Source organism: Channa argus, chromosome 23 (assembly GCF_033026475.1).
Source record: "Channa argus isolate prfri chromosome 23, Channa argus male v1.0, whole genome shotgun sequence".
In the NCBI taxonomy this organism is placed as follows: domain Eukaryota; kingdom Metazoa; phylum Chordata; class Actinopteri; order Anabantiformes; family Channidae; genus Channa; species Channa argus.
In genome coordinates this window covers 10735631-10759560 of record NC_090219.1, presented here as the reverse complement: position 1 = coordinate 10759560, position 23930 = coordinate 10735631, and the positions used below count along the sequence as shown (strand labels likewise).

The following is a 23930-nucleotide window of genomic DNA, read 5'->3' as shown; positions in this document are numbered from 1 at the left end:
GGGGGCAGTTCCAACTCGTCCCAGCTGAAGCCAGGAAAAGATTTCGGACATGAAATATTCATACATCACAGAACAGCCCAGCTGTTCATCAGAGCGTCACTCAGACACTGGATTCTTCTGAAAGAGCAGCTGATGCTGACGGGCCCTGAATATGGATGAGGACGTGAAAAGAGGCCAGACATAAAATCTCACTGTGCTCTGGATATCAGTCATTCATCCAACTGAACAATAGGTGTGTGTTTCACTGCTGAACTCTGCACATACCCGACACCAAAGAATGTGTTAAATTTTGCAACCGACCCTGTTTTCATATGAATGAAGTTGTATTTAGTGATGTAGAAACTTCAGAACCAGGCTGTTTTCCAGGCTTTATGCTAAGCTAAGCTAACAATCTGCTCCCAAGTGTGTTACTAAAAGATTTCCACTTTACTTTGAGCCTTACTTCAAACAGGAAGAATCTGCTCTCAGAGACGGGTTGGTCAGGTTGAGGAAGTTGTGCCTCAGAGACTGAACTCGTCGTTGGTTGCTGCGTCTCCACACGTGAATGAAGCGTCGTGCTAATTAACCCAGAGCCACAAACGTGGAAAAAGACTAAGTGCAGTTTTGTATCTGTTGCACATCTGTCCACACACAGGAGGAACAGCTTTTATTCCTAAAACACTTCATGCGTTTACATGATGCATTTGTGTTCTGATTGGCCTGTTGTACAGCCATTAGATATTATAATCCGACAGTGTAATTCTGCATAATTAATATTTCTACGTTGGGTTCTGTGTGTGTATATTTGGATCTAAATAAGAATTCAAAAATTAGCAGCTGCTGGTTTTTTTTTCTACATTAGGTAAAACAAATCTTTGACTTTATGTAATTATTACTACTATTACTATTTGTTTGCAATTTACATTTTCTGAATAGAAGAAATGAAAAGAACAAGGATTTTTCTTACAAAACATAAAATTCAGGTTTTTAAGTGGTTTTCTCTTTGAATCTGTCCATAAAACAAACTTGTTTCTGCAGTAACTTTATATATGAACAAATCTGGACTAGACTTGGACATTCAGTAGTGGCCCAAATACTTCTTATCACTAACAGTAACCCAGGGAAATTACTTTCTTTGTGGACTGCTCATAATTTTGTACACTTAAGAAAAAACATTCAAGTTGTACTTCTACTTCCGGTGAAGTACTTTTCAGGGAAACTGTTGTCTTGGAAACATTTGTTTTGCTGTGAGAAAGTAATACATGTTCTGAATTGAAGCAATTTACTGAGGTTTGAATGCTGTAATTACAGAACAGGAGCGGTGTGGTAACGTGTACAGACCAGGAAGTGATCACCCAGACTTTGTTTTACAGGTCTGCATATGTTTTATTGCAGTACGAAAACTCCAGTTTAGGTTGTATTCCCATGCAATTATGAATAATTATTTAGAGGAAGTGTAATTATCCAGGTCTTACTGGTTGTTCATCATGTTTCAGCCTGCCAGACGTAAAGAGAACGGAAAAGCAGAAAATGAGTGAGAATGTCGAAAGATCAGTTCTTCAGTGTGTGTGGGGCCTGTGTTTCAGGTAACACGTCATATGAAAACTGTCGAGGCTGAAGAGCAGGGCTCTGCCTCCCCCTGCAGGATGACACCCTCAAGTCCAGCTCTGATGCAGTGGTTCAGGTGTGATTAGCCAATCAGGAGCTAGAAGTCAACATCTCAGAGGAGGGTGGAGAGCGGGAAGACGAGGTGAACTGGCATCTTCCTGATTCCTGAACCTGATGCAGGTAATCAGCTGTCGGTAGTTTAGGGTTCTCGAAGACCAGGTTATTTACTATTATTTTATTGATTTATTTTTTTTCATTTTCGGTCAATTTTGGACTTTTTGAAATCTCAAAATTAGTTTGTGTGTTTAATGTATTCAGTCTATTTTAGACATTTTCTTTCATTTAATTTTTTTTTTTTCATGAACATTAACTAAAGGGGCTGTGGACCAAGGGTGTGGTCCAAAGACATGGGAGGAACTGGAAACTGAACCACCAAACCTGGGCTTTGCAGAGGTTTGATTGGTTATTGGTCATTCTTGTATCTTTGGGATTGATTCTCATCCCCCAGCAGCCTGAGCCTGTAGCAGCAGGACTATAACTAACCATGAGCTTCATCAAAGGGGAAGGTTTGGAGCCGAGACTAAAAAGTAGAGAGGGTTCCCGAATCTGAACTGGGAGCTGGTTCCATTGGTTCTTGCCGTGTTCAGTGAATTTAACAACACAAAATAGATTTTTCAGAAAATAATTTATTAGGCCCCATTGTTGTTTTCAAATGAAATCAATCATTGTTTTGTCGGATTTAAGAAAAATTAAACAGCACATTTAATTATGTAACTTGACAAATTTGAATTCATGCGTCATTGTAGAGCAACAGTAGTTGATAATTGCATTAATAACTCCGGAATCCCACCACTCGGACTAAAGCCAGATGACCTTGACTGTAGTTGGATGCACGATTTTGGGTGAACAGCTCAAGCCTGCGTAGCACTGACAGGTGAAGTTTTCAGCCCAGGCGTCCAGGTCGGCGGCACAGGGAAGCCCGACCGCCACGTACCTCCTCTTGGCCCGCAGGATGTCGAAGTGATCCGGGTTCAGGTGCAGATAGTGGGTGGAGTCGTAGTTCTTCCGGACGCAGCGGCCTTTCCACTGACACAGCAGCTCGCTGCAGAGCTTGGCGGCCGCCGTCACGTTAGCAATGTACGGGTTGAAGGTGGAGGTCAGGTACTCGGACAGAGTCTGGCAGGCAGCCTGCGGGGACAGGTGCACGGGGACATTAAGACCACGAGCTGAGGTTTAAAATGTCACTTGAAACACGGAAAAAAATAAACGTTTTGCTAATCTGAGACAGAAAAGTAGAAATCACTTCGTCCTCGATTATGGCTCTTAAGCAAATGTACCTTTACACACCTGAAAGTCTCAGCTGTTACAATAACGTGACACATGTGACATCATGACATTTAAAATGTTTGTCTTCCACCACAAGGAGGAGACTTGGACCTACAGACACAGAACAACAAGGAGCCGGGGACGACTGTCCTCTAGCGTTGTGTTGTCATTGACACGTCTCCTTGAAATTTGAATTCTCCTTTGTGTGTGAGGAAATAAAGGAACTAAAACAATATAATAAGGAAGAATAAACAAGAAACATCCGCTAAAAATTAATTTCCCTTTCAACTTTTATCATTTTCACTGTTGCTCCAGTCAAATTAAAATGAGCACTTTGTCAGACGGGTCAGAAGTTTTTGGTCTTTCCAATATAAATGAAAACTTAATCGCTGTTAGATGAAATGAAATTCCAATCATCAAATAACAAGTGAAAACAGCTCAGACACAAAGTCAAATGCAGCTGAAACTCTTGGTTCCTCAGTGTCACAGCTGTTAGTTCCTCCCAAAAGAGGAAACACAGGGAGGTTTCATGATCTGCTGATTAAAGCCTGGTCATCACAGTTCCCCTGTTGGCGTCACAGTGTTTCAGCACAGCGGGGACACACACACACACACACACACACACACACACACACACACACACACACACACACACACACACACACACACACACACACACACACACACAGAAACTTTCGAGCCACGTCCTCAGTTTCACATTTCCACTTTCCACTGTTCTGTCACAATAACAGGTTCGTACTGAAAATGTTGACGTCCATCTCTTCCAACGTGGTGCTGTTATGATTGTGCTAGATTAAAAAGTCTGTCGTACGGTCAGAAAACCGTTGTTACCTTGCTGTTGTAATCTCTGGTTCCTCCCCACATTATGACCCCCGACGCTCCAACAGCTGCAGACTCTCCTATAGTACTGACCAGGTCTTTCTAAAAGATAAAAACACACCACAGGTGTGAGAAATTCTTTACTTTATCTGAAATGTGATAGCTAAAATAAAAATGGATTTTCTTGCAGTTCTGTAACAGGTTGAATAGAAACGTTAAACTTGCGTCTGTGAGATATACAGGAGATGTGTTTACAGCATTAGGAACAGCCAAGCCAATGTCCCTGACGTTGCCAAAAACCACATGTGGCTGTAGACAAAGATCACATTTGACTTTTGTAGAAGATGAGTCGTCTTACAATGGTTCAGGAATGTTTCCCCTTAACCAATGGCTGTGCATGAGCCCCACTACCTCAATACCTCACTCTATCTAGGTTTGTTTTAAGGACCATCTTCCGCAGAGATAAACAACTTCTGCCTAATATCGACTACTTCCTGCCAAGGTTGAAAGTCGGCCATCTTTGTCCACAGCCAGGATCCACGGCGAAACAAAACATATAAAAATAATTTGCTGCCAATTCAGACCTTCAGATGGTCCCATGTTGCCCTCTATGTAACCAAAATAAATGTTACTTAAAGCTGCAGAACTTATTAAGATGGGGAGAGGTGCAAAGAGTGAAGCAAACATGTTTCGGAGCAGAAGGATTAGGAATTATAGCGCTAACCTAAGATGAAAAGTAGAACTTTATTTAAAGAAGTGCACCTTGGTCTGGAACCTCTGGGTCTGGTCTCGGTACAGAGGCCTGGAGTACACGTAGACTGGCACCGTGTATGGACGTTTCGGCAGTGCTGCAACCCTCAGTGCTTCCTGGATGCGGTTGCGGACAAAAAGCGCAGCTCGGGGGGAGTTCCTCATACTCAGGTGCAGGTAGACAGAAGGGAAGAGGGCAGTGCTGTGCTCCCACAGCCACAGCATCTGGTTATTCTGCTTCTGGGTCTTTTCGGAGCACTTACCAGTGTACCCAGCTTTTTTCCAGTCATAGTTGAAGCAATCGGGGAATAAGTAGAAGCCCCAGCGCCGGCTTGGACGCTCCCCGATGCCGAGGCTGATGGTCCTCTCCATGAAACGGTGGCTGGCCTGTTGGAACTGACTCTTTGCCAGTCGAGAAATTTTCCTTGATGATAAAAATGGGGCCATTTCCATGGCGTGAGCAAGGGACAGCTTCTGGTAAATACGTTTAGATCCCCAGTTCTGATCCCACAGGGGGCGCCACGACTCCCAGTCAATGACAGCCAACCCAGGACTGGAGTCTTCTAAAATATAGTTACTGATTTGGATTTGGGCCTTGGCCAAATGCTCTGTGAGGTTTGCATTTTGGGGTATACCACCTTTGTAGCGCTTGCGCTGGATGGTGTCAACGTTGGGGTAAAGGCCAAGGCGGTCCTCGTAGAAGATGGTGAGGAACTGACCGGGGACAGGTGCCGTAGTGGTCACCGCCTGGAAGGCTGCCGTGTCCAGGGGAATGTCCAGCTGCTTACACTTCTCTGTGGGGGCGTTCCATATGGCCACAAAGGGATGGTTGTGGATCAGTGGCGGTTCCGTAGGTGGCAGGGCGAGGATGGGGGAGATGGATGCAAAGGTACAGAGGGCTAACCAAGACAGGAAGGGCAGGGCCATCTCAACGCCTCTGAAAAATGTTTAAATCTAGTTAGCAATGCCTGCACATGAACGGAAATTTGGAGGTAGCTTTACTCTCAGCTTTATGCTTTTAACAAAACCATATTCTATAGTTAATAAAACTAAAATTAGTCGGTAACCACTGCTGGTCTACACTCGCTAGTCCAGCCAATTTAATCCACATTTACCGTACAATGGTGGCAGCAACTAGTGAGGCTAACTAGCTGTGCTGGCTCACTGATTTATGGTCTTTTTAAAAATGATATTTATTCAACTTTATTTAACTGGGTTGACAAAATGTGTAAAACACAACTTGGGTGACACAACATGTCTACAGAGAAAACGCCTTGGTACAGATACATACAGAAGGAAAAGCTAGAAGATGACGGAGAAGGTGTGATGGTGGTTGTTATGTAGCTTTAGACACATGTTACGTTGCTTTTTATTGTTTTGTGGACACAAACTATTTGAGACCAGCGATTCTCCAAATATCGACAGAGTAACAAAATGAAGCATTTTAAAACCTTGTGGGGTTTTTTTTCTAACATTGCTACTTAATAAAAAAATTAAAAAAAAACACCTCTGTGTGCTTATACATGAGCGAAGCTAACTGAGGCTACGGTAGGAAGGACGACATGTTTTACGACTTTAACTGATCTAACAGATGCTAATTCAAGTTTCACCAAAATGCTCATTTAGCTCTGTTGTCTCTGCAGAACCTTCCTAAATGGTTCTTCTGCTCCAGCGAGTAAAGAGTCAACGCATCCCAAGAAACTGAAGGGAAAACTATTTTTAGACACATTTTAATGGAATTGTATAAACTTTCAGCTTTATGACGCTAAATGATTCACTCAATCAACCAAAAACTTAACTTCTGCTTTCAGTTGACCTAAAAAAAAAAAAAAAGTAAAATTTCCGCATGTTCAGATGATTGATTCCACACATTTAAATGTATTCGCCATAAACATTTAACCAGATAAATAATATGTGAATTCTAAATGATTTTGGGATATTTCGATAACATTTTCGGTTCCTACCTGTTGTTTTCTTCAGTGACCCGTGAAGGACTGTTCACGGTTTCTTAACTTCTCTGTGTGTTTCTGTGTTTTGCTGCTTCATCTGTCGCAGGAAACAGTTTCTTCACATCGACCATTATCTGATCGATGTTCTGACACAGGGCCTGGACTCCACCTTCGCTCGGAAATATGTTCAGGTTTAAAGTTCCCCTACAGTGTTCCCAGTATTAACGCACTTTTTATGATTGACGTGTTTTTTTGTTTTGTTTTTTTACAGGCACATTAATAAATAAATAAAACAGTTTTAGCTAATAAACATTAAAAACTTTCACCAGTAACCCAGGAAGACACTTTCTGAATTTGGACAAAACACATTGAAAAAAGCTGCAGAAAGACAAAGTAATGCTCACGTCAAATGACATTTTCTTAGACTGTGCATGTTGTGGCATCGCTAATACTCTATATGTTGTAGTACCTCACATATAAATGGCCTTTGAGAAGTATTTTGTTTTGTTTTTTGCTGTATTTATTCATCAGATGCTAAAGGGCACATTTTACCATTTGGGTTTCTTTTGGCTGAATTACTTAAACTTGTCTTTCTTTGTGGCGAATGGCTGCAGTAAGGGTGTAGTTTCAGACAAGCTAACCTGAGGAAGGTGGCTGAATATTCGGGGAAAACATTGTGATGAATGCTGCTAAAGACAAAAAGAAAAAATGCCAAAGTTGCACTCGTCATCCCCATCACACATTAAGAGATTAGATTCTGTGACTGATTTCTGCTGCAACAAATTATGTTTGGAGTGACTGAGCTGCTGACCTGCATCTTATTCTTCATTTTCAATTGAATCCGTCTCGGGTTTTCACACGTGGCCCTTTTTTCGTATCATTGTATGTGGGAAGGCCGAAGTCATGGTCTGGCTGACCACACTTCTTCCTCTTTTCAGTGTCTGTTTAGTGTTTGGACACAAACCTGTTTGTACATATATTTAAATGTGAAAAGACTGAAGTGAAGTTTGAGGGCTTAGCTGGGTTTTCACCGTAGGTCATACGATTTAAAAGAGAAACACAAGTGTGTAACCAAACTTGCAGCTTTGTAACTGCTGCTCATCGCAGGTGACATGCACATGTTGCACAAAGTGCTGATCCAACATGGCTGCCAGCAGCTTCCCTGACATCCCGTCTTTGTGTGCACAGTAGGAAAAGAAGCCCAGAGGTACTGAAAAAAAATCTTTACTTGCAGTGCATCTACATTCAGGGAACATGTGACATGTTTTGCATAGTAAATATATGTTGTTTACAATCTTAAGATAACAATAAAAGGACAGTAAGTGCAGGATGAGACCTGAAATTCACCTAAAGGCTGGTTGGAGAGGAAAGTACGGATTTTGCAGAGACGTCCTCACAGATGCTACATTTCTACCATGAAAAGACTGGAAAGTTGCCGAAACTCATCCTTCACTTGTCTTTAGGCTCAACTGACCTGAATTCTGGATTTATGCTTGTGATCAGTTTTGACTTGACCCAGGAGCAGTGTGTGCTCGTTCCACCAGAGTCGGCCTGTTCTACTTGGTTTCGCCGCAGGCCCTGGTTTGCACATCACTGAGGGGCTTTGTGTGCAACAGAAAGAAATCAATCCTTCATTTTAGTGAAAACATTTACATGTGTTTGCACTAGTTAACAATATTTCAAACTTATCCTCCAATGCAAGTGTTGCAATAAAAAAGGTGAAGAGGAACCATAAACCCACAGAGAGCATCTGAGTCATGCATTGAGATTCAGTATGTGCCGAACTTTACATCCCGTTCAGTGTTTTGTCATATCTACAGTGATGTACATGAGACTCAGTAACAGTCACATTTAGAAGAAATAAAGTCGAAAAACTAAAACCCATTGATTGATTTGTTCCCTCCAAAACTACAATACTACTAAGCTGAATATATTCACTGAAAACAGATCTGATCCTCTTTAGTTTGGGGCAGTAAACCTATTGAAACGAAAAGCGATACATACTATTTTGTCATACATAGCACCTATAGTGAACATGCTGCATCCTAACGGGCTCAAATATGTGCGTTTCCCGACACGCTGTGCTGTACTTCAAGAGTATGTTAGAAGCAGCGATACTACAAACCCATACATTTCATATATGTAACAACAAGGTCAAAGTAAACAGCAAAACCTTAGTGATTATAGTCCCACATATGTTTGGGTGGTGGCGTTAGCACCACCTGTAACACTTTGCTGTGATTCAGCTTTTAAAGAAACAATGTTCCATCACATTCCTTGTTTTTGTTTTTTGTTTTTTTTTACTTTTCATAAAGCAGCTGAGAGAAAACAGGCTTATTGTTCAGCTACTGACCTCAATGAGAGTTGAAGCTGAAGTGTGTCCACATAACGTTACTCTGATGGCCACTACATGATGCCCAAAGGACACGATCAGCTCCGGTTCAACCGTTTTATGCAGAATTAAAAAACGGTTTTGTTTGTTTTTCGATCCCTAATTTGGCTTTGAGTGGAATCCAGTGCCTGTGTTTTATATCTCTCGAGGATCAAGAGATATAAAGACATCAGACACAAGATTTTCTTGATGTGTCACATTTGGATTTTTCTGCTGCTTTTCAAGAGGAAAAGATAAATCATAGATCAGAGCGTTTTTTTATACATTGGGACCTTATCAGCCTGTAATTATGGTGCAGGAGGTGACCTGAATGAGGTGACACCTTTTGGCCATAGTAAGTGTGACACAAGCAGGAGTGAATGTCTGTGACTGGCCACCGACTCGCTTGTTTGGTTTCTTTTAGGGTCGGAGTTTGACGCCCGGCTCTTCTACTCGGTCTAGTGAAACTCTTTGGATTTTTAGCCATGTCTGTTGAATCATAAAGGATCCTAATTTCAAGTCCATCTATAGCCATTCAAGTACTTCAGACTCTAAAGACAGATGTGTAACTTATTTGACGTTTCAAAGACTAAATTATTATGCTCTGATCAGATAGAATTTCCACTTCATCTTTTGTTCATTAGTCCTTGTTAAATCCTGTGTCACATCAGTGGAATAAAGATCCACACGACGACCTGTGCAGCTGCAAACACATTATTTAACCAGACTTAACAAAATCTGAAGAGCTGAATTAATCTGAGATGTGGACGTGTGTCAGATAATAAAACAACCATTAGTTTTTGGCAAAATCAGCATTTGGTAAATTAAGGTGCTACATCTCTAAAATGACAGTGTCCTAGATTCAAGTCTGTCTCAAGCCAGAAATATGTGTGTAACGTCCGAAAAACATCAAACAACCGTCTCTGCTAATAAGTTCAACAGGAGCATCAGCATCATCAGGTGAAGGCTGCAGTTCGTTGGGGGCGCAGTACTCTCCCCTCCTTCCCATCGGTCTCCCTGCTCATCCTCCCACTCTGTCCTCTTCTTCTTCTGCTGCTCCTCCTCCTCCTCGTCCTCCCTCCGCGCCACATCATCCTCCTTCACTTTGTTGATGCTGTCGCAGCTTTCGCCCTCGTGGCCTTCGTAGCAGTGACAGCGGAACCGCTCAGTCAGCAGCTGCAGTTCATGCTGCGAGTGCCAGCCGGTGACAGCGAAGCCCCCTTCACCGGAGGGCCGGATCTGGTAGCTGTCAGCGCTCAGGTGCAGGTAATGGCTGGTACGGGGGTCCCTGCGGATGCAGCGACCGTTCCCCTGGCACAGGAAGTCACTGCACACTTCTGCGGCTCGAGTCACGTTCATGATGTATTGACCAAGTCGGTGGCTGAGGAAGGACTTGACCTTAGTGCAGTTATGCTACAGAAACACAACAAAACGTCATTAATGATCGGCCAAACACGAGGGCTCAGTTCAATGATATGAATATTTGCCCTGGCATTGATTGTACAACGCAAACCATGAAAGTACTGGAGGGAGGGAACCATTTTTCTAATTTAGCTGTCTAATACTAGGTCCATCCAAACGCTCCTGTAAGTGTTCAGGTGCAGTTGGTTGAGCTGTGATAACTGTGAAGGCCTTCTTGTGCTCATCAAACCATTCAGTGGCCGTTTGGACGAGGGGACATTGTCATCCGTGAGGAGACGGTGATCATTCTGTACTGATTTGTTGGGATTCTTCCCTCTGAGGTGACAAGTGGACCCAAAGCAAACCAACAAAATGCCCCTTACAGCATAACGGAGCCAGTGGGTCAAACCTTCATCTGTATGTGGATGCTGTGTCTTTCCGCTTAGTGTTAGCGCCACGATTATGATGCCATTTTACGAAAGATCCTGGTGAGTTGATCTGACTAACAGGCTCTAACCACTGACAGGATCACAATAGGCTGTAAAAATACGTGCACCAAACATGCGACCACATGACGTCAACTTTCCATTGTCTGGGTATTTACACCAGTGGTTTGTCTGGGTTCCAAAAAAAAAAAAAGGAGAAAAGGTTTTTCACATGAAGATACACACACTTAATTGCACAGTTTGAAAAGAGATCTGCCAAAATAACACATTCAACCTGTATTTAAACCTTCACGTTTCAATGAATCATCAGCTGGCTCAGAGGATCAGAGGAGTCTTTTCTTTCCTGACTTCAGATCAGTTTTACCGGACACCTACCCTGGAAGAGGTCAGGTTCAGGTCGCCCCAGATGACAAATCCTGCCGCTCCCAGTGCAGCACTCTCCCCTATAGTATGGATCAAATCTTTCTGCAGGAAAAAAGGTTCAGAGGTCACATGTTGTCTAGTACTGTAAATCATTGGGTATTGACAGTGATGATGTTCGGGTCCAACAAAATAAAACGACTGAGTTGCATATTTTGGACGTCCACTAGATGGCATTGGTGAATAACAATGGAAATTTGGGAGTTTATACAGACAGCTTTGTTCTGTGTGACTTTTCCGGAAGGTTCTGAGGACTCCGTGTCATACGCCTTTAAGAGAAGCGACTGAGAGAACAGTGCGAGAATTCTCATGTACATGTACAGTGTGTATCTGTGCATATGGCAAATAAAGAATTTGGCTTTTGACTTTTTTTACTGAAAGGTTCTGGTTTAACATAATTGGCCTCTAAAGCCTGACGATGCCAAAATAGTTAGTTTGAATGATTGTTTAGTGTTCAGTGCCTGAGTGGGTACAGAGTAACATTATTCTCATTTAAATGGTTCATGAATACAGCATCCATTGTTGTAGATGGACAGATGGAATGTGTCCTACCTGTTTGGTTTTTTGTAGTTGTTTTGTGAATTGACAAATTTGTCCAAAACTATCAGAACCCACAGAAAAAGTTATTGTACTTTTTAGGAAGTATAATTATTATATCTGAACTAGATAATCTTTATCAATGAAAACGTTACGGCTATGATTTGTAAATGAACATTCCCCCCCCCCCCCCCCCAAAAAAAACAATGTTACACATAATCCTCTTTGCTCATATCATCCCCCTATTTCCATAACCTCTCAAGAAATTAAAATTAATGGGCATTTTAAAAGTGCAAAAGTTTGATACATTTATTAAATATTAACTATCATTAATTTCTGATAAAGAAACATTTGTCTTATTATTTATTTATTACTACAAATTTGATTCATCATTTTCACCTGTGAAAGTCTGTCATACAAATCTGGACTGAACTTGTACATTTATGTTACCAGCATCAAGTACAGTACTGTTATAAATATTAAGTTTTTTTAGTGGGGTACTTGTACCTGTGTAAATTAATTTTATAGCCTGTACTTCATCTTTAGTCTTTAGACTTACACATTAACTTAAGTATTAACTTTATGTCGTACTACCGCGTGTAATTGCTGGTTAGCTGCACAGGATTAAAGCCTACAAAATAAAAGACTTCATCCAAAGCCACAGTAAACCTCCATAAAGTGCATGGTGAAACACCAAACCTATCAAACGTTAGCAACATTAAACACACAGTAAACGCTGGCTGTATTACCAAAACGGATACGTATTCCGATGCAAAAGAGTGTCAAATCCATGGTTTGGTAAAATCCACAGCTCTGACCAGATCCATCAAGATCCAGAAGCCCTTTTCCATGCGGCACCAACACATCCTGACAGTGATCTGACAGGTGTGTGAACCTTAATACTCACAAATAAAGCCAACGTAACACTACTACAAAGCAGCACTATTCTTACAGAGACAGAACAGACCAGTATCATCATTACTGACTTATGAGTCGTCGTTTTTGCTAAATGTATACTGATTTGTAATTAACACATAACAGTCACTATAACATAAAGAACTAGGAGGACGCTAACACTGGCTGCATGTTTTGTAGTGTCAGGCTGCAGCGGTTACTTATAAATCCATTGCTGCATTTGTGTGTTCACATTTTTAAAAAATGGGTATTAGATATATTGCATAATATCACACACTAATGCAACCGCAAGGGGGCACAAGCCAGTGTCTTCTTGTGCCAGTCCCAAGTCTGGATAAATGCAGAGGGTTGTGGCAGGAAGGGCATCCGACGTAAAACACATGCCAAATCAAACATGCGAATCGTGACAAAGGCTTCCATACCGGATCGGTCGGGGCCCGGGTTAACAACGACCGCCACCGGTGCTGTTGACCTACAGGGTACCGGTGGAAATTGGACTACTGTTGGTCGAAGACGAAGAAGAAGAGGAGGAAGGTGTGTTCGTAGGCAGAGAGAGAAGAGGAAAGCTAAGAATGTAGGACTGACAGTAGGGACTTTGAATGTTGGTACTATGACAGGGAAGGCTAGGGAGTTGATCGACATGATGCAGAGAAGGAAGGTGGACATACTGTGTGTCCAGGAGACCAGGTGGAAAGGTAGCAAGGCTAGAAGCTTAGGAGCAGGGTTCAAGTTGTTTTACCATGGGTCAGATAGGAAGAGAAATGGAGTAGGAGTTATATTGAAAGAGGATTTTGTGAGGAATGTTCTAGAGGTGAAAAGAGTATCAGACAGGTTGATGAGTCTGAAGCTGGAAGTTGAAGGGGTGATGTTCAATGTTGCGAGTGGTTATGCCCCACAGGTAGGATGTGAGTTAGAAGAGAAGGAGAAATTCTGGAGTGAGTTAGATGAAGTGATGCAGAGCATCCACAGAGGTGAGAGAGTGGTGATTGGTGCAGATTTCAATGGACGTGTAGGTGAAGGGAACAGAGGTGATGAGAATGTGATGAGCAGGTTTGGTGTTCAGGACAGGAACGCAGAAGGTCAGATGGTGGTTGACTTTGCAAAGAGAATGGAAATGGCTGTAGTAAACACTTTCTTTCAGAAGAGGCAGGAACATAGGGTGACGTACAAGAGCGGAGGGAGAAGCACTCAGGTAGACTACATCTTATGTAGACGTTGTAATCTGAAAGAGATCAGTGACTGTAAAGCATTGGTAGGGGAGAGTGTAGCCAGACAACACAGGATGGTGGTGTGCAAAATGATGCTGGTGGTGAGGAAGATAAGGAGGACTAAGGCAGAGCAGAGGACGAAGTGGTGGAAGTTGAAAAAGGAAGAATGTCGTTTAGTTTTCAGGGAGGAGCTGAGACAGACTCTGGGTGGTTTGGAGGTGCTTCCAGATGACTGGACTACTACAGCTAATTTGATCAGGGAGACAGGTAGGAGGGTACTCGGTGTGTCATCTGGAAAGAGGAAAGCGGACAAGGAGACTTGGTGGTGGAACGAGGCAGTTCAGGAGTGTATACAGAGAAAGAGGTTAGCTAAGAAGAAGTGGGACACTGAGAGGACTGAAGAGAGTAGACAGGAGTACAGGGAGATACAGCGTAAGGTGAAGATAGAGGTGGCAAAGGCCAAACAAAGAGCATATGAGGACTTGTATGCTAGGTTGGATACTAAAGAGGGAGAGGTGGATTTGTACAGGTTGGCCAGACAAAGAGATAGAGATGGAAAGGATGTGCAGCAGGTTAGGGTGATTAAAGATAAGGATGGAAATGTATTGACAGGTGCCAGTAGTGTGATGGGAAGATGGAAGGAGTACTTTGAAGAGTTGATGAACGAGGAAAATGAAAGGGAACGAAGAGTAGAAGAGGTGACTGTTGTGAAGCAGGAAGTAGCAAAGATTAGCAAGAGTGAAGTGAGGAGGACATTGAAGAGGATGAAGAGTGGAAAGGCAGTTGGTCCTGATGACATACCTGTGGAGGTATGGAAGTGTCTAGGAGAGGTGGCAGTAGAGTTTTTGACTAGTTTGTTTAACAAGATCTTGGAGAGTGAGAGGATGCCAGAGGACTGGAGGAAAAGTGTACTGGTACCAATTTTTAAGAACAAGGGAGATGCGCAGAGCTGTGGCAACTACAGAGGAATAAAGCTGATGAGTCACACAATGAAGTTGTGGGAAAGAGTAGTGGAAGCTCGGCTAAGGGCAGAGGTGAACATTTGTGAGCAGCAATATGGTTTCATGCCTAGAAAGAGTACAACAGATGCAGTATTTGCTTTGAGGACGCTGATGGAGAAGTACAGAGAAGGTCAAAGGGAGTTGCATTGAGTCTTCGTAGATTTAGAGAAAGCGTATGACAGGGTGCCGAGAGAGGAGCTGTGGTATTGTATGAGGACGTCTGGAGTGGCAGAGAAGTATGTTAGAGTGGTGCAGGACATGTATGAGAGCTGTAAGACAGTGGTGAGGTGCTGTAGGTGTGACAGAGGAGTTCAAGGTGGAGGTGGGTCTGCATCAAGGATCGGCTTTGAGCCCCTTCTTGTTTGCTCTGGTGATGGACAGACTGACAGATGAGGTTAGACAAGAATCTCCCTGGACTATGATGTTTGCAGATGACATTGTTATTTGTAGTGAGAGCAGGGAGCAGGTGGAGGAAAATCTAGAGAAGTGGAGGTCTGCTCTGGAAAACAGAGGAATGAAGCTTAGCCGCAGCAAGACAGAATACATGTGTGTGAATGAGAGGGACCCAGGTGGAACGGTGAGGTTACAGGGAGCAGAGGTGAAGAAGGTGCAGGACTTTAAGTATTTAGGGTCAACGGTTCAGAGCAACGGTGAGTGTGGAAAAGAGGTGAAGAGGCGAGTGCAGGCAGGTTGGAACGGGTGGAGAAAAGTGTCAGGTGTGTTGTGTGATAAAAGAGTATCAGCGAGAATGAAAGGAAAGGTGTTCAAGACGGTGGTGAGACCAGCAATGTTGTACGGCTTAGAGACTGTTGCACTGAAGAAAAGACAGGAGGCAGAGCTGGAGGTTGCAGAGCTTAAGATGTTGAGGTTCTCTTTGGGAGTGACGAGGATGGACAGGATCAGGAATGAGGACATCAGAGGGACAGCTCATGTTAGATGTTTTGGAGATAAAGTCAGAGAGGCCAGATTGAGGTGGTTTGGACATGTTCAGAGGAGAAACTGTGAATATATCGGTAGAAGGATGCTGAGGTTGGAGCTGCCAGGCAGGAGGTCTAGAGGAAGACCAAAGAGGAGATTTATGGATGTAGTGAGGGAGGACATGAAGTTAGTTGGTGTGAGTGAAGAGGATGCAGAGGACAGAGTTAGATGGAGGCACATGATTCGCTGTGGCGACCCCTGAAAGGGAGCAGCCGAAAGGAAAAGAAGAAGAAGAAGCATAATATCACACACTGCACCAGCCTGCAACTACCCCAACCCCCCTGTAGGACAGTAACACCTTCAAAACGTTGCTACATTGCTTCCTGGGTCACAGCTGTTAAATATGTTTGCATTTTGTATAAACCTTTATTTAGGAAGTGAAACAGTGGCCCACATAGCGATGTCTGCATACATCCTGAATATTTATTATGCGTGTGCTTGAGGAAGGTATGAGGTGTGTAAGTCGTCCCTTACGTTTTTTTTTTACCCTGATAACCGTCTGTAGTTAGATAATGTCATTCCTATTCTTAAAAAAGGATTTGTATACAAATACATACATGTACATCACCGCTTTGACATTAAAGGGATTTTCTGTGACATTCTGTAACTTGTGTGTGTAGGATTGTGACTACATATTGTTGATCATTTGCTTTATTCTTTCCTTTAGTTTCACCCTTTCTTCGTGGCAATAAAGCTGCTGACTACTAGTTTTAAAGGTGGTATAAGGTGATTAGCTGCCTGTCAAGACATTCGCATTGAGGACACAACATTGCTCTTTTAACGTTGTGCTTACTGTTGTGAGGAAGGACAGGGCCTCTTCTCGGTATCCCAGCCTCAGGTAGACGTAGGTGGGGAGGTCATATTCCCTCGAGGTCAATGAGGCAACTCGGAGGGATTCTCGGATCCTGTTCTGGGAAAAGTGCAGGTTGCTGATGCTGTTGGTGTGATTTTTCCTGATGGCCACGGAGGGAAAGAGCGCGGTGCTGCTGTTCCAAAGCCACAGCAGCTCGTCATTTCTCATTCTCTCCTGCAGGGGGCAGAGGCCTGTGTAGTTCTGCTCGTGGAGATTGTAGTTGTGGCAGTCAGGGTAAAGGTAGAAACCCCAAAGGCCATTAGGGCGAAGCTTGGTCCCTAGCTGGATAGTCTTCTGCATGAATACCCGGGCACTTTTCTCAAACCGCCGCCGTGCCAACTCCTCCACCTGCGCTGCCGTCACGTTAATGTACGCCTTGACGGTCAGCTCCCTTGACTTTTGCCTGTAAATGTCCTTCTTGTGCCAGTTACGGCTCCACTGAGGCCGCCAAAACTCCCAGTCAATTACAGCTAGGCCGCGAAAGTCTTCCCTAGGGATGAAGTGATTGATGTCCTGGCGGGCCTTGAACAGATGCAGGTCCAGGCTGCTGTTCTGCGGTAGGCCGCCATGTGCTGCAGCACCCTGCAGGGTGTAGTAGGGGTAATAGCCAAGCCGGTTGGCGTAGAAGATGGTGACGTTCTGGCCAGTCCAGCCAGCACGTGGACTCCCATGGATGTGGAAGACACGGTCAAGGTTGGTGGTGATGTTGTACTTGATGGTGCACATGTCCAGTGGCGCGTTCCAGGCAGCGATAAAGGGCTTCCGGCCAATCAGAGGCAGTTTGGCAGGTTTCTGACAAAAAGCACTGTGGAAGAGCAGCAGCAGCCAGGAGCAGGTGAGGGCAACAGGTACCACATGGTGGGAGGAGGATGCCCCACCCACTGGCACCATAGGCATGCTGGGGTTCAAGAGGAGCAGCTGTCAATCATCCTGTAGTATAATAAGGGACAGAGACATGAGGAAGATGGCAGGAGAAAAAAATGAAATATTGAATAGTTTTCTACATCTGTAATGTATATTTTAGCCCAATTGATCTCAATGTCTTTATTCTTCTGTGTTACCCGGTCTGTAATTTATTGTATTGTGTTTTGTATCAAGAAACAGTTATATTAGAAGTAATTACATCGTGCAGGATTTAATGTGGCAAAAAATTTGGTCCAGAGACCACAGAAGCACATTCGTGAAACTATGGCTTTGGACATAAAAGGGAGTGTGTGAATGAAATAGCAAGCAGAAGCTAAGCATAAGGTAAAACAATGATCAGGAATTGATGTAGACTTGCAGAACTAGGTAGATGTTTGTGGCTCGTGCCTCAAACGTCAACCCATTCTCTTCATCCATATCCATCTGCTAACTTTTCCACCACAGTCAAGCACTGAAATTATAACTCAATGCTTCTCTCAAAGCAGAAATGTTATTTATTGTTCTGACCACCATGGTCATCAGAGAAAGGTTCCCATTGTTGAAAAGGCTCGTATGTAACGACCCTGGTAGCATCCAGGGGGCCTGTACTACATCAAAACAAAACCTCAGCTGCTGGCCCCCAACCATGTTAAGTCTCCGGCATCATTTCAGCGATAGAATTACCAGCCGAAGTATTAAACCAAGGATTTTTTTAATGACTTGTCTGCAGAAGTCTGTTCAACTTCATTTGACCTTCTGATTGTTTTTATATTTGTCCCGTTCAATGACTTTATGGAATTCGCAGCTTGATGAGACGAACAGTGGACAACTTTTACCATATAAATAAATGTCGGCTTCACTATTCTCTCTCTCTCTCTGGGCACAACAGCACAATAGTGGATCACGAAAGCTTCGGTTTTTGCTTTTGCAAGTCTGTGGAAAAACAAAGCTAAATCTTCATTTTCCATCTGTAATTGAAATTTTAGGTCCTTCAAGTTTCACGTGGTTCACAGAGATGCAATATGTTAAAATACAGTAGATACAGATAATATCAGACTGACTTTTTATTAATGTTAATGTCTATTTATTTTAGATTTAGTCAGATTTATCTGTATTACTTGTTGGCGCATGGTTGAATAGCTTCAGCTTTGTGCCCCAACACCTCTTTGACAGTTTCACGTAAATAACCAGGTGTATTTTATTTTCCAACCTGCTGCAAATTAAAATAGTAAGTTTTGTAATGCAGTTCATGAAAGCAGCACAAATGAAGTTCATGTGTGTTTTTCTTCATGCTGATTTAGTCACAGGGGTCATTGTAGTATTCTTGAAGTAGTATGAGGCTTTTTCACTTTGTTCTAATCATTTTATGGAATGTGTGTGTTTTCCTATCTGGGTTTTGTTGGTTTGGAATCAAACTATTTTCCTTTCTTTGTGTTTCGTGCCAGGTTTTCCCCCCATAGGCTTGGAAATAATGTGGCTGCTGCACTTACTGAGGGCAGATCGTTTTTCAAAGTTCCTCGCATTGAAGCTTGTATGTGTGGTTAATGGCTCTCAGTGCAAAAAAACCCCCCACTTTTATATGAATTCCAGCAAGGAGAGCAGACCACACGTGATTCAATAATAGGAACATTTCTTATTGTGGCTAATTTTAAATTAGCATTTTGCAATTTTTTATATCTCTAACACAACTAAATCCCTGTTTTGACTTTTTATTTCTCACTGTAGATCATTTACTGATCAAGTATCAGCAACATTGATTAATACAGCTGCGCTGAGCACTTTTTAAGATTTTCATTATGCGTTTATTTAAACGGGAAATTTTTTGAATAAGCATTTGATCCCAACTTGTGTTATTACAATCTGCAAGCTTGTAAGACCCTGAGCCTCGATACTCAGTTTGGCTGCTATCAGGCCTTTCAGTCGTCAGTTATCAGTCATTACCAAACCCAAAGGTATAGTTCAGTAGACCATGTAGGTTTATTATCATCCAATCACAATTTGCAAACATCCAGTGGCTGTAGTAAATATGACAAACTCAAGATTGTCAATTGGTGACAGAATTTACAAGCCTCAAAGTCCACGTGGGGACAACGTTGGGGTGAATGGGTGGCTTGTTAAGCTACAGGACTTTGAAATTGAAAGTCAGTGTTGTAACTTTAGTCGGGATTGTTCGAGCACAGAGTGTGTTAATTTAACCGTGACGAGCTTCAGTGCACCATAGCCCATGATAACCACCTACTTTGCCTACTGGCAGCTAGAGTAGGGGCCTGCTGAGGCCTATAAAATGGCTGATAACTAAAGAGAACAAACCTTTACATAGGTTTGTAACATCTGAACCAGGTAGAGTTTGCAGTTATGCACCTTTTTTCTGAACTTGCCTGCTTTACTAGAGAGAATTGTCTAAAGTCCATTAGTGTCAACTAGCTGCACCTGCACCTTTAAAGAGGATCAGTTAATCTCTTGGCTAATTTTCTGTTGACCGATTAATCATTTTGACTAAAACCCCAAATGTTTTAAAAATGTCCTTGACAATTCCTTACTACTAGTGGTGTCTGTATCTTTAGATTGATGTAACTAACTACAAGCCCAAAACCTACAAAAGACTAATAAAGTAAGTTAGTTGCCTAATCATTAAAGATAAGTTGTCGAGAAAACACACAGTGGTCGGTTCTTAAATTGACTAAACAACCATCACGTTGAGATCCAAAACTAGATTCAGACACACTTATCGTGGGCACAAAAAGATCCAACCCTCCTCCTGTGCTGCACTTGATGGCTTGTCATGATAAAAGACAAAGGAAATAGCGTTAGTTTAAACATATTGGAGTTGTTGTTTAAAGTTTGGCTTTGAGTCAAAGTCAATTATTTATCCAGAGGTTCTTGGAGCCACTGGCTGAACTGGCATTGATTTAGATAAGCATTTGTTGATGTCTGTGGTTCCTGTGGAACGGCTCCACTCATTTGAGAAATACATAAAGAAATAGAGACACCATCTAATTTTGAGTGTCTCTGTTGGAAAATTTTGGGGGATTTTGAGCCGCAGCCAGCGTCTGAAGTTTAGTGTCTTTTGGCTTGACAGCAGCAGTGTCCCTGCATGAGATGACTACGCATGAGCCCCTCACAGTTCTGTTCCCAGCTGATACCAGTTTGTTATCTGGTCTCTGTACGTTCACACAAAGGGCTGAAGGAAGCCAGCTTCTGTCTTTGGTGTGGTTCTGCCACATAGGCTCAGCAAGCTCAGCATTCTTCAGGAGGCTCGTTTCGCAAAAGTTTCCCCTTGAACATACAGTAAGAGACCCAAAGAAAGCACTTTGAATGCCGACGTAAATGAAGGTGACAGTTTGATGGAACTGTTTCTAAGAGGATTGAAAGACAAGAACACTAAGCACATTCAGAGATGCCAGGAGAGAGAGAGCCATGTCCTGGGTTTGATGTTTGGGAATCAAGCCGAACCCCTGACGGAGAGCTAAAGGCCAGAAGCCAAATTAACAGATTCCCTCACATGCACCATCTGTCACATAAATATGGTCCCTCACCAACCGGACGTCACCAAGTCGCATCACTACTTAGTCTCTTTCTGATTCTGTGAATGCTTTAAATACATTTGACTTTTCATGCTGCTGTCCAACAATTTATTAATGGATACATGTTTTTCAAGTGTCTGTGGGACGAGAACTGAGGAGGGTTCGTAGAGGGAGAGAATCTTAAAATGTGGTGTGATAATAAGGTTTTAAGTGCCCTAATGTAAAGTGTTAGCTTATGGGTTAAACATTATGGTTTAAACCGGTAAACAACAGAAAAATTCAGAAGTAAATCAGGGGTTCAGGTTAGCATCAGCAACTTAATGCAGTCCTCTGAAGATGTGCACTTTTATTCCAATTGGCTCAAGGGACTATGTCGGGTCCCCTGCTATTCATTTGAGGTTCTTACGAAGCTCTCAAGCAAATTTCCTAGTGGCTCTTTCAGTTTTCCAATTCTTGGAAGCACCTTATTGTGTCTGAAGATGGAACCATTTCAATGGAATGTCAGTCTGAAAAAGCTGCTTGGATAAGTAGTCAAAATGGACCAATAAGAAAAAAATCATCATTCAAAATTTGGATAACCAGACCCAGAGGACTGAGAACCTGCACCGACATGTTAGTGTGTCCACATTTCCACCATTTCTGGTATGTGGTCTTCACAATTGGTACTGGTATCACGGATTCTTTAAAATATATCATATCGCTCTTTAGCTTTGTGAAGGTTTACCAATTTGGAAGTTCTTGTGAAAGCTGTTCTCCTCAGCCGATTGGTTGCTTGAGACTGCACCTGGACTTCAATTTAAAGTCCAATTTAACATAAAATGTGCATTTAATACTGTTGATTTTTTTCTTTTTCCCTCAACCCTTCTCAGTTTGCTACAGTGGTTAAATGACGCCTTCACTGATACTGAACTGGCTTCTTTTGATTCTTGTTTGAGTCGTACATGTAACCAAATCCCATCAAACTTCCCTCCATTTTCCCCATAAAAAAATCTCTCTCTACTTCTAGTTGAAAAATGCCTCCAGATGACATCGCTTGGAGGAACCTTTAGTTCCGATTATGTCATCTTGATGCTCAGGCTATGGAGTTCGTAATCATGGCCAACCTGCTTTTCCAGAGCTCCTCCAGATGACATCATCTGAATTCCTAATGATGAAAAACTCCTCCGAGTGATGTCATCTGGAGGAGTTTTTCAGCTAGAAGCAGAGAAATCTTTTAATATAGGGAAGTCAAAGGGAAGTTTAAAAGCTTTAATGCACATTTACTCCCTAAACTAAAGCCATACAAAGTTGAAAACAGGTGAAGTTCCCCTTTAGGCCAGTTGTGGTGGATGTTTAATTAATTTCATTAAATTACATTAGTTTTGAGTTAGTAGTCAGGTTACAGTACAGCACACACATGAATCCGTGTAATGCTTCAGCTGAGTCGTAAAAGTCCTCCAAACTAAAACCGTCACGTGTTCCCGTCATAACATGACAGGAATCATGCACCACGCTGTTTGAATCATGTTAACTGTAGCAAAGAGAAGCATTTTGGCAAATGTCCGTAGTGACTAAATGTGGTCATGATTCATGTTCATCTCACGAGAGCCTGCAAACAAAAGCTGGGGAACAGGAACCTTCAAAGCAGAACAGTTTCCAGCCAGAAGAGCCAAAGCTAATCGTAGTGTGCTGAGCACAGAGGCTGCAGAGGTCACTTTGCCAGCATGGATCGTTGATTGACTTTAATATTTTCTTCAACAGTTCCGGACACTTGCTATAAAGACTTTGCAGGTTTAATTCACAAAATGTTCTTTGTTTCCAAAATGAACAAATCTAAGCACAATTCACAATCTCTTACTTACTACTTTCATTTGCCATGGTGATGCAATTTCATTATTATAACAGGTTCTGGTTATCATAAGTGAGGTGAAGTTGCAAAATGAAACCCGTGAAGAGACGTCATTGTTCAGATATCAGATCTTCTTCCCGCTGAGCTTAATGCACAGTTCTCCCTGCTCTTTGAACTGTGGAGAGGCTGCGATGAACTTTTGTCTCTCTGCTGTCACTGGCATTTCTTTGTTTGCGTTTGTGTCGTCACTTTTCTGACTACGTGATTAATGAACTAGATAAACTCTAGATAAACGGGATCTTTGACATTTCTGACTCAACTGCCTGTTTGGTTAAAACAGCAACACTCAGTAACCAAGAAATATGCCGCCGTCCATCCAATTTCTAAATGAAAAAAAACCTTTAACTTTACAAGGGTATTGTTAAGTGTGAGCCAACATTCCTGGCATGAGGCCAAACACACATTTCCCCCCCTTCCTCCATCACCCAAACAGACTAGCCACCAGGGGTTGTCTCCTGCCTCATAGCTGCCTTGAAAACACATTCTATCTTGTGCATCTGTTTGTTTTGTGCGGCAAACCTGCAAAAGACTCAAACTTATGTTTTTTTTTTTTTAAGTCTGATTTAAAAAATATGATTTAATGCGTCAGTTCAGAAGCTCACCTGTAGATGCTGTGCACAGATCAGTAATTAGCAGTCCAACGCAAGGTGGGGGTCTCTTATTTGGTGTCACCTCAGGGATCATGATGGCCCTCAGTGCTGTATGTCCAACAAGCCTGCATTCATTCTCTTTCAGTAGGAAACATAAGCCAGCCATCCCCACTTATATACAGCCCAGAGAGGAGAAGAGAGGGAGGAGAAAGCGTCGCCACCACAACGATTAGAGAGTAGAGAGGGAGGGAAGGGGAGCGAGAGAGATTTTAAATCCCTGTGAATTTGCTCAGCTCCTCTGAGATCTGATCCTCTGTGGAAGAAAACGCATCCACTCTAGTCAGTGTTAGGAAGACGTAAGCTCACAGTTGTCCAACACAGCAGCCACACACTGGGCTTTAACAGCTATTTGATTACGGTTTTCAAACCTCTAGATTTGCAAT

At 42.6% G+C, this 23930-nt stretch overlaps 2 protein-coding genes across 3 annotated transcripts; both read right to left on the bottom strand.

Moving 5' to 3' along the window:
• Positions 1-2255: 2255 nt before the first annotated feature.
• On the bottom strand, positions 2256-6618 carry spam1 (sperm adhesion molecule 1). Its single transcript, XM_067493087.1, has 4 exons — positions 6468-6618; positions 4516-5440; positions 3766-3855; positions 2256-2775 (listed from the first exon to the last, which is right to left on the bottom strand). The coding sequence occupies exons 2-4, from the start codon at positions 5428-5430 to the stop codon at positions 2446-2448; spliced, it is 1335 nt and encodes a 444-aa protein (XP_067349188.1). The 5' UTR covers positions 5431-5440; positions 6468-6618; the 3' UTR covers positions 2256-2445.
• A 1042-nt stretch (positions 6619-7660) lies between these two features.
• On the bottom strand, positions 7661-23798 carry hyal4 (hyaluronidase 4). Of its 2 annotated transcripts, XM_067493085.1 has the most exons (4): positions 23500-23795; positions 16523-17512; positions 11046-11135; positions 7661-10236 (listed from the first exon to the last, which is right to left on the bottom strand). In XM_067493085.1, exons 2-4 carry the CDS (start codon positions 17477-17479, stop codon positions 9733-9735), a joined length of 1551 nt encoding a protein of 516 aa, XP_067349186.1. In that variant the 5' UTR covers positions 17480-17512; positions 23500-23795; the 3' UTR covers positions 7661-9732. The 2 variants fall into 2 exon arrangements, with proteins under 2 accessions (XP_067349186.1, XP_067349187.1); XM_067493086.1 differs by lacking the exon at positions 11046-11135 and having other exon boundaries at positions 23500-23798.
• Positions 23799-23930: the final 132 nt, after the last annotated feature.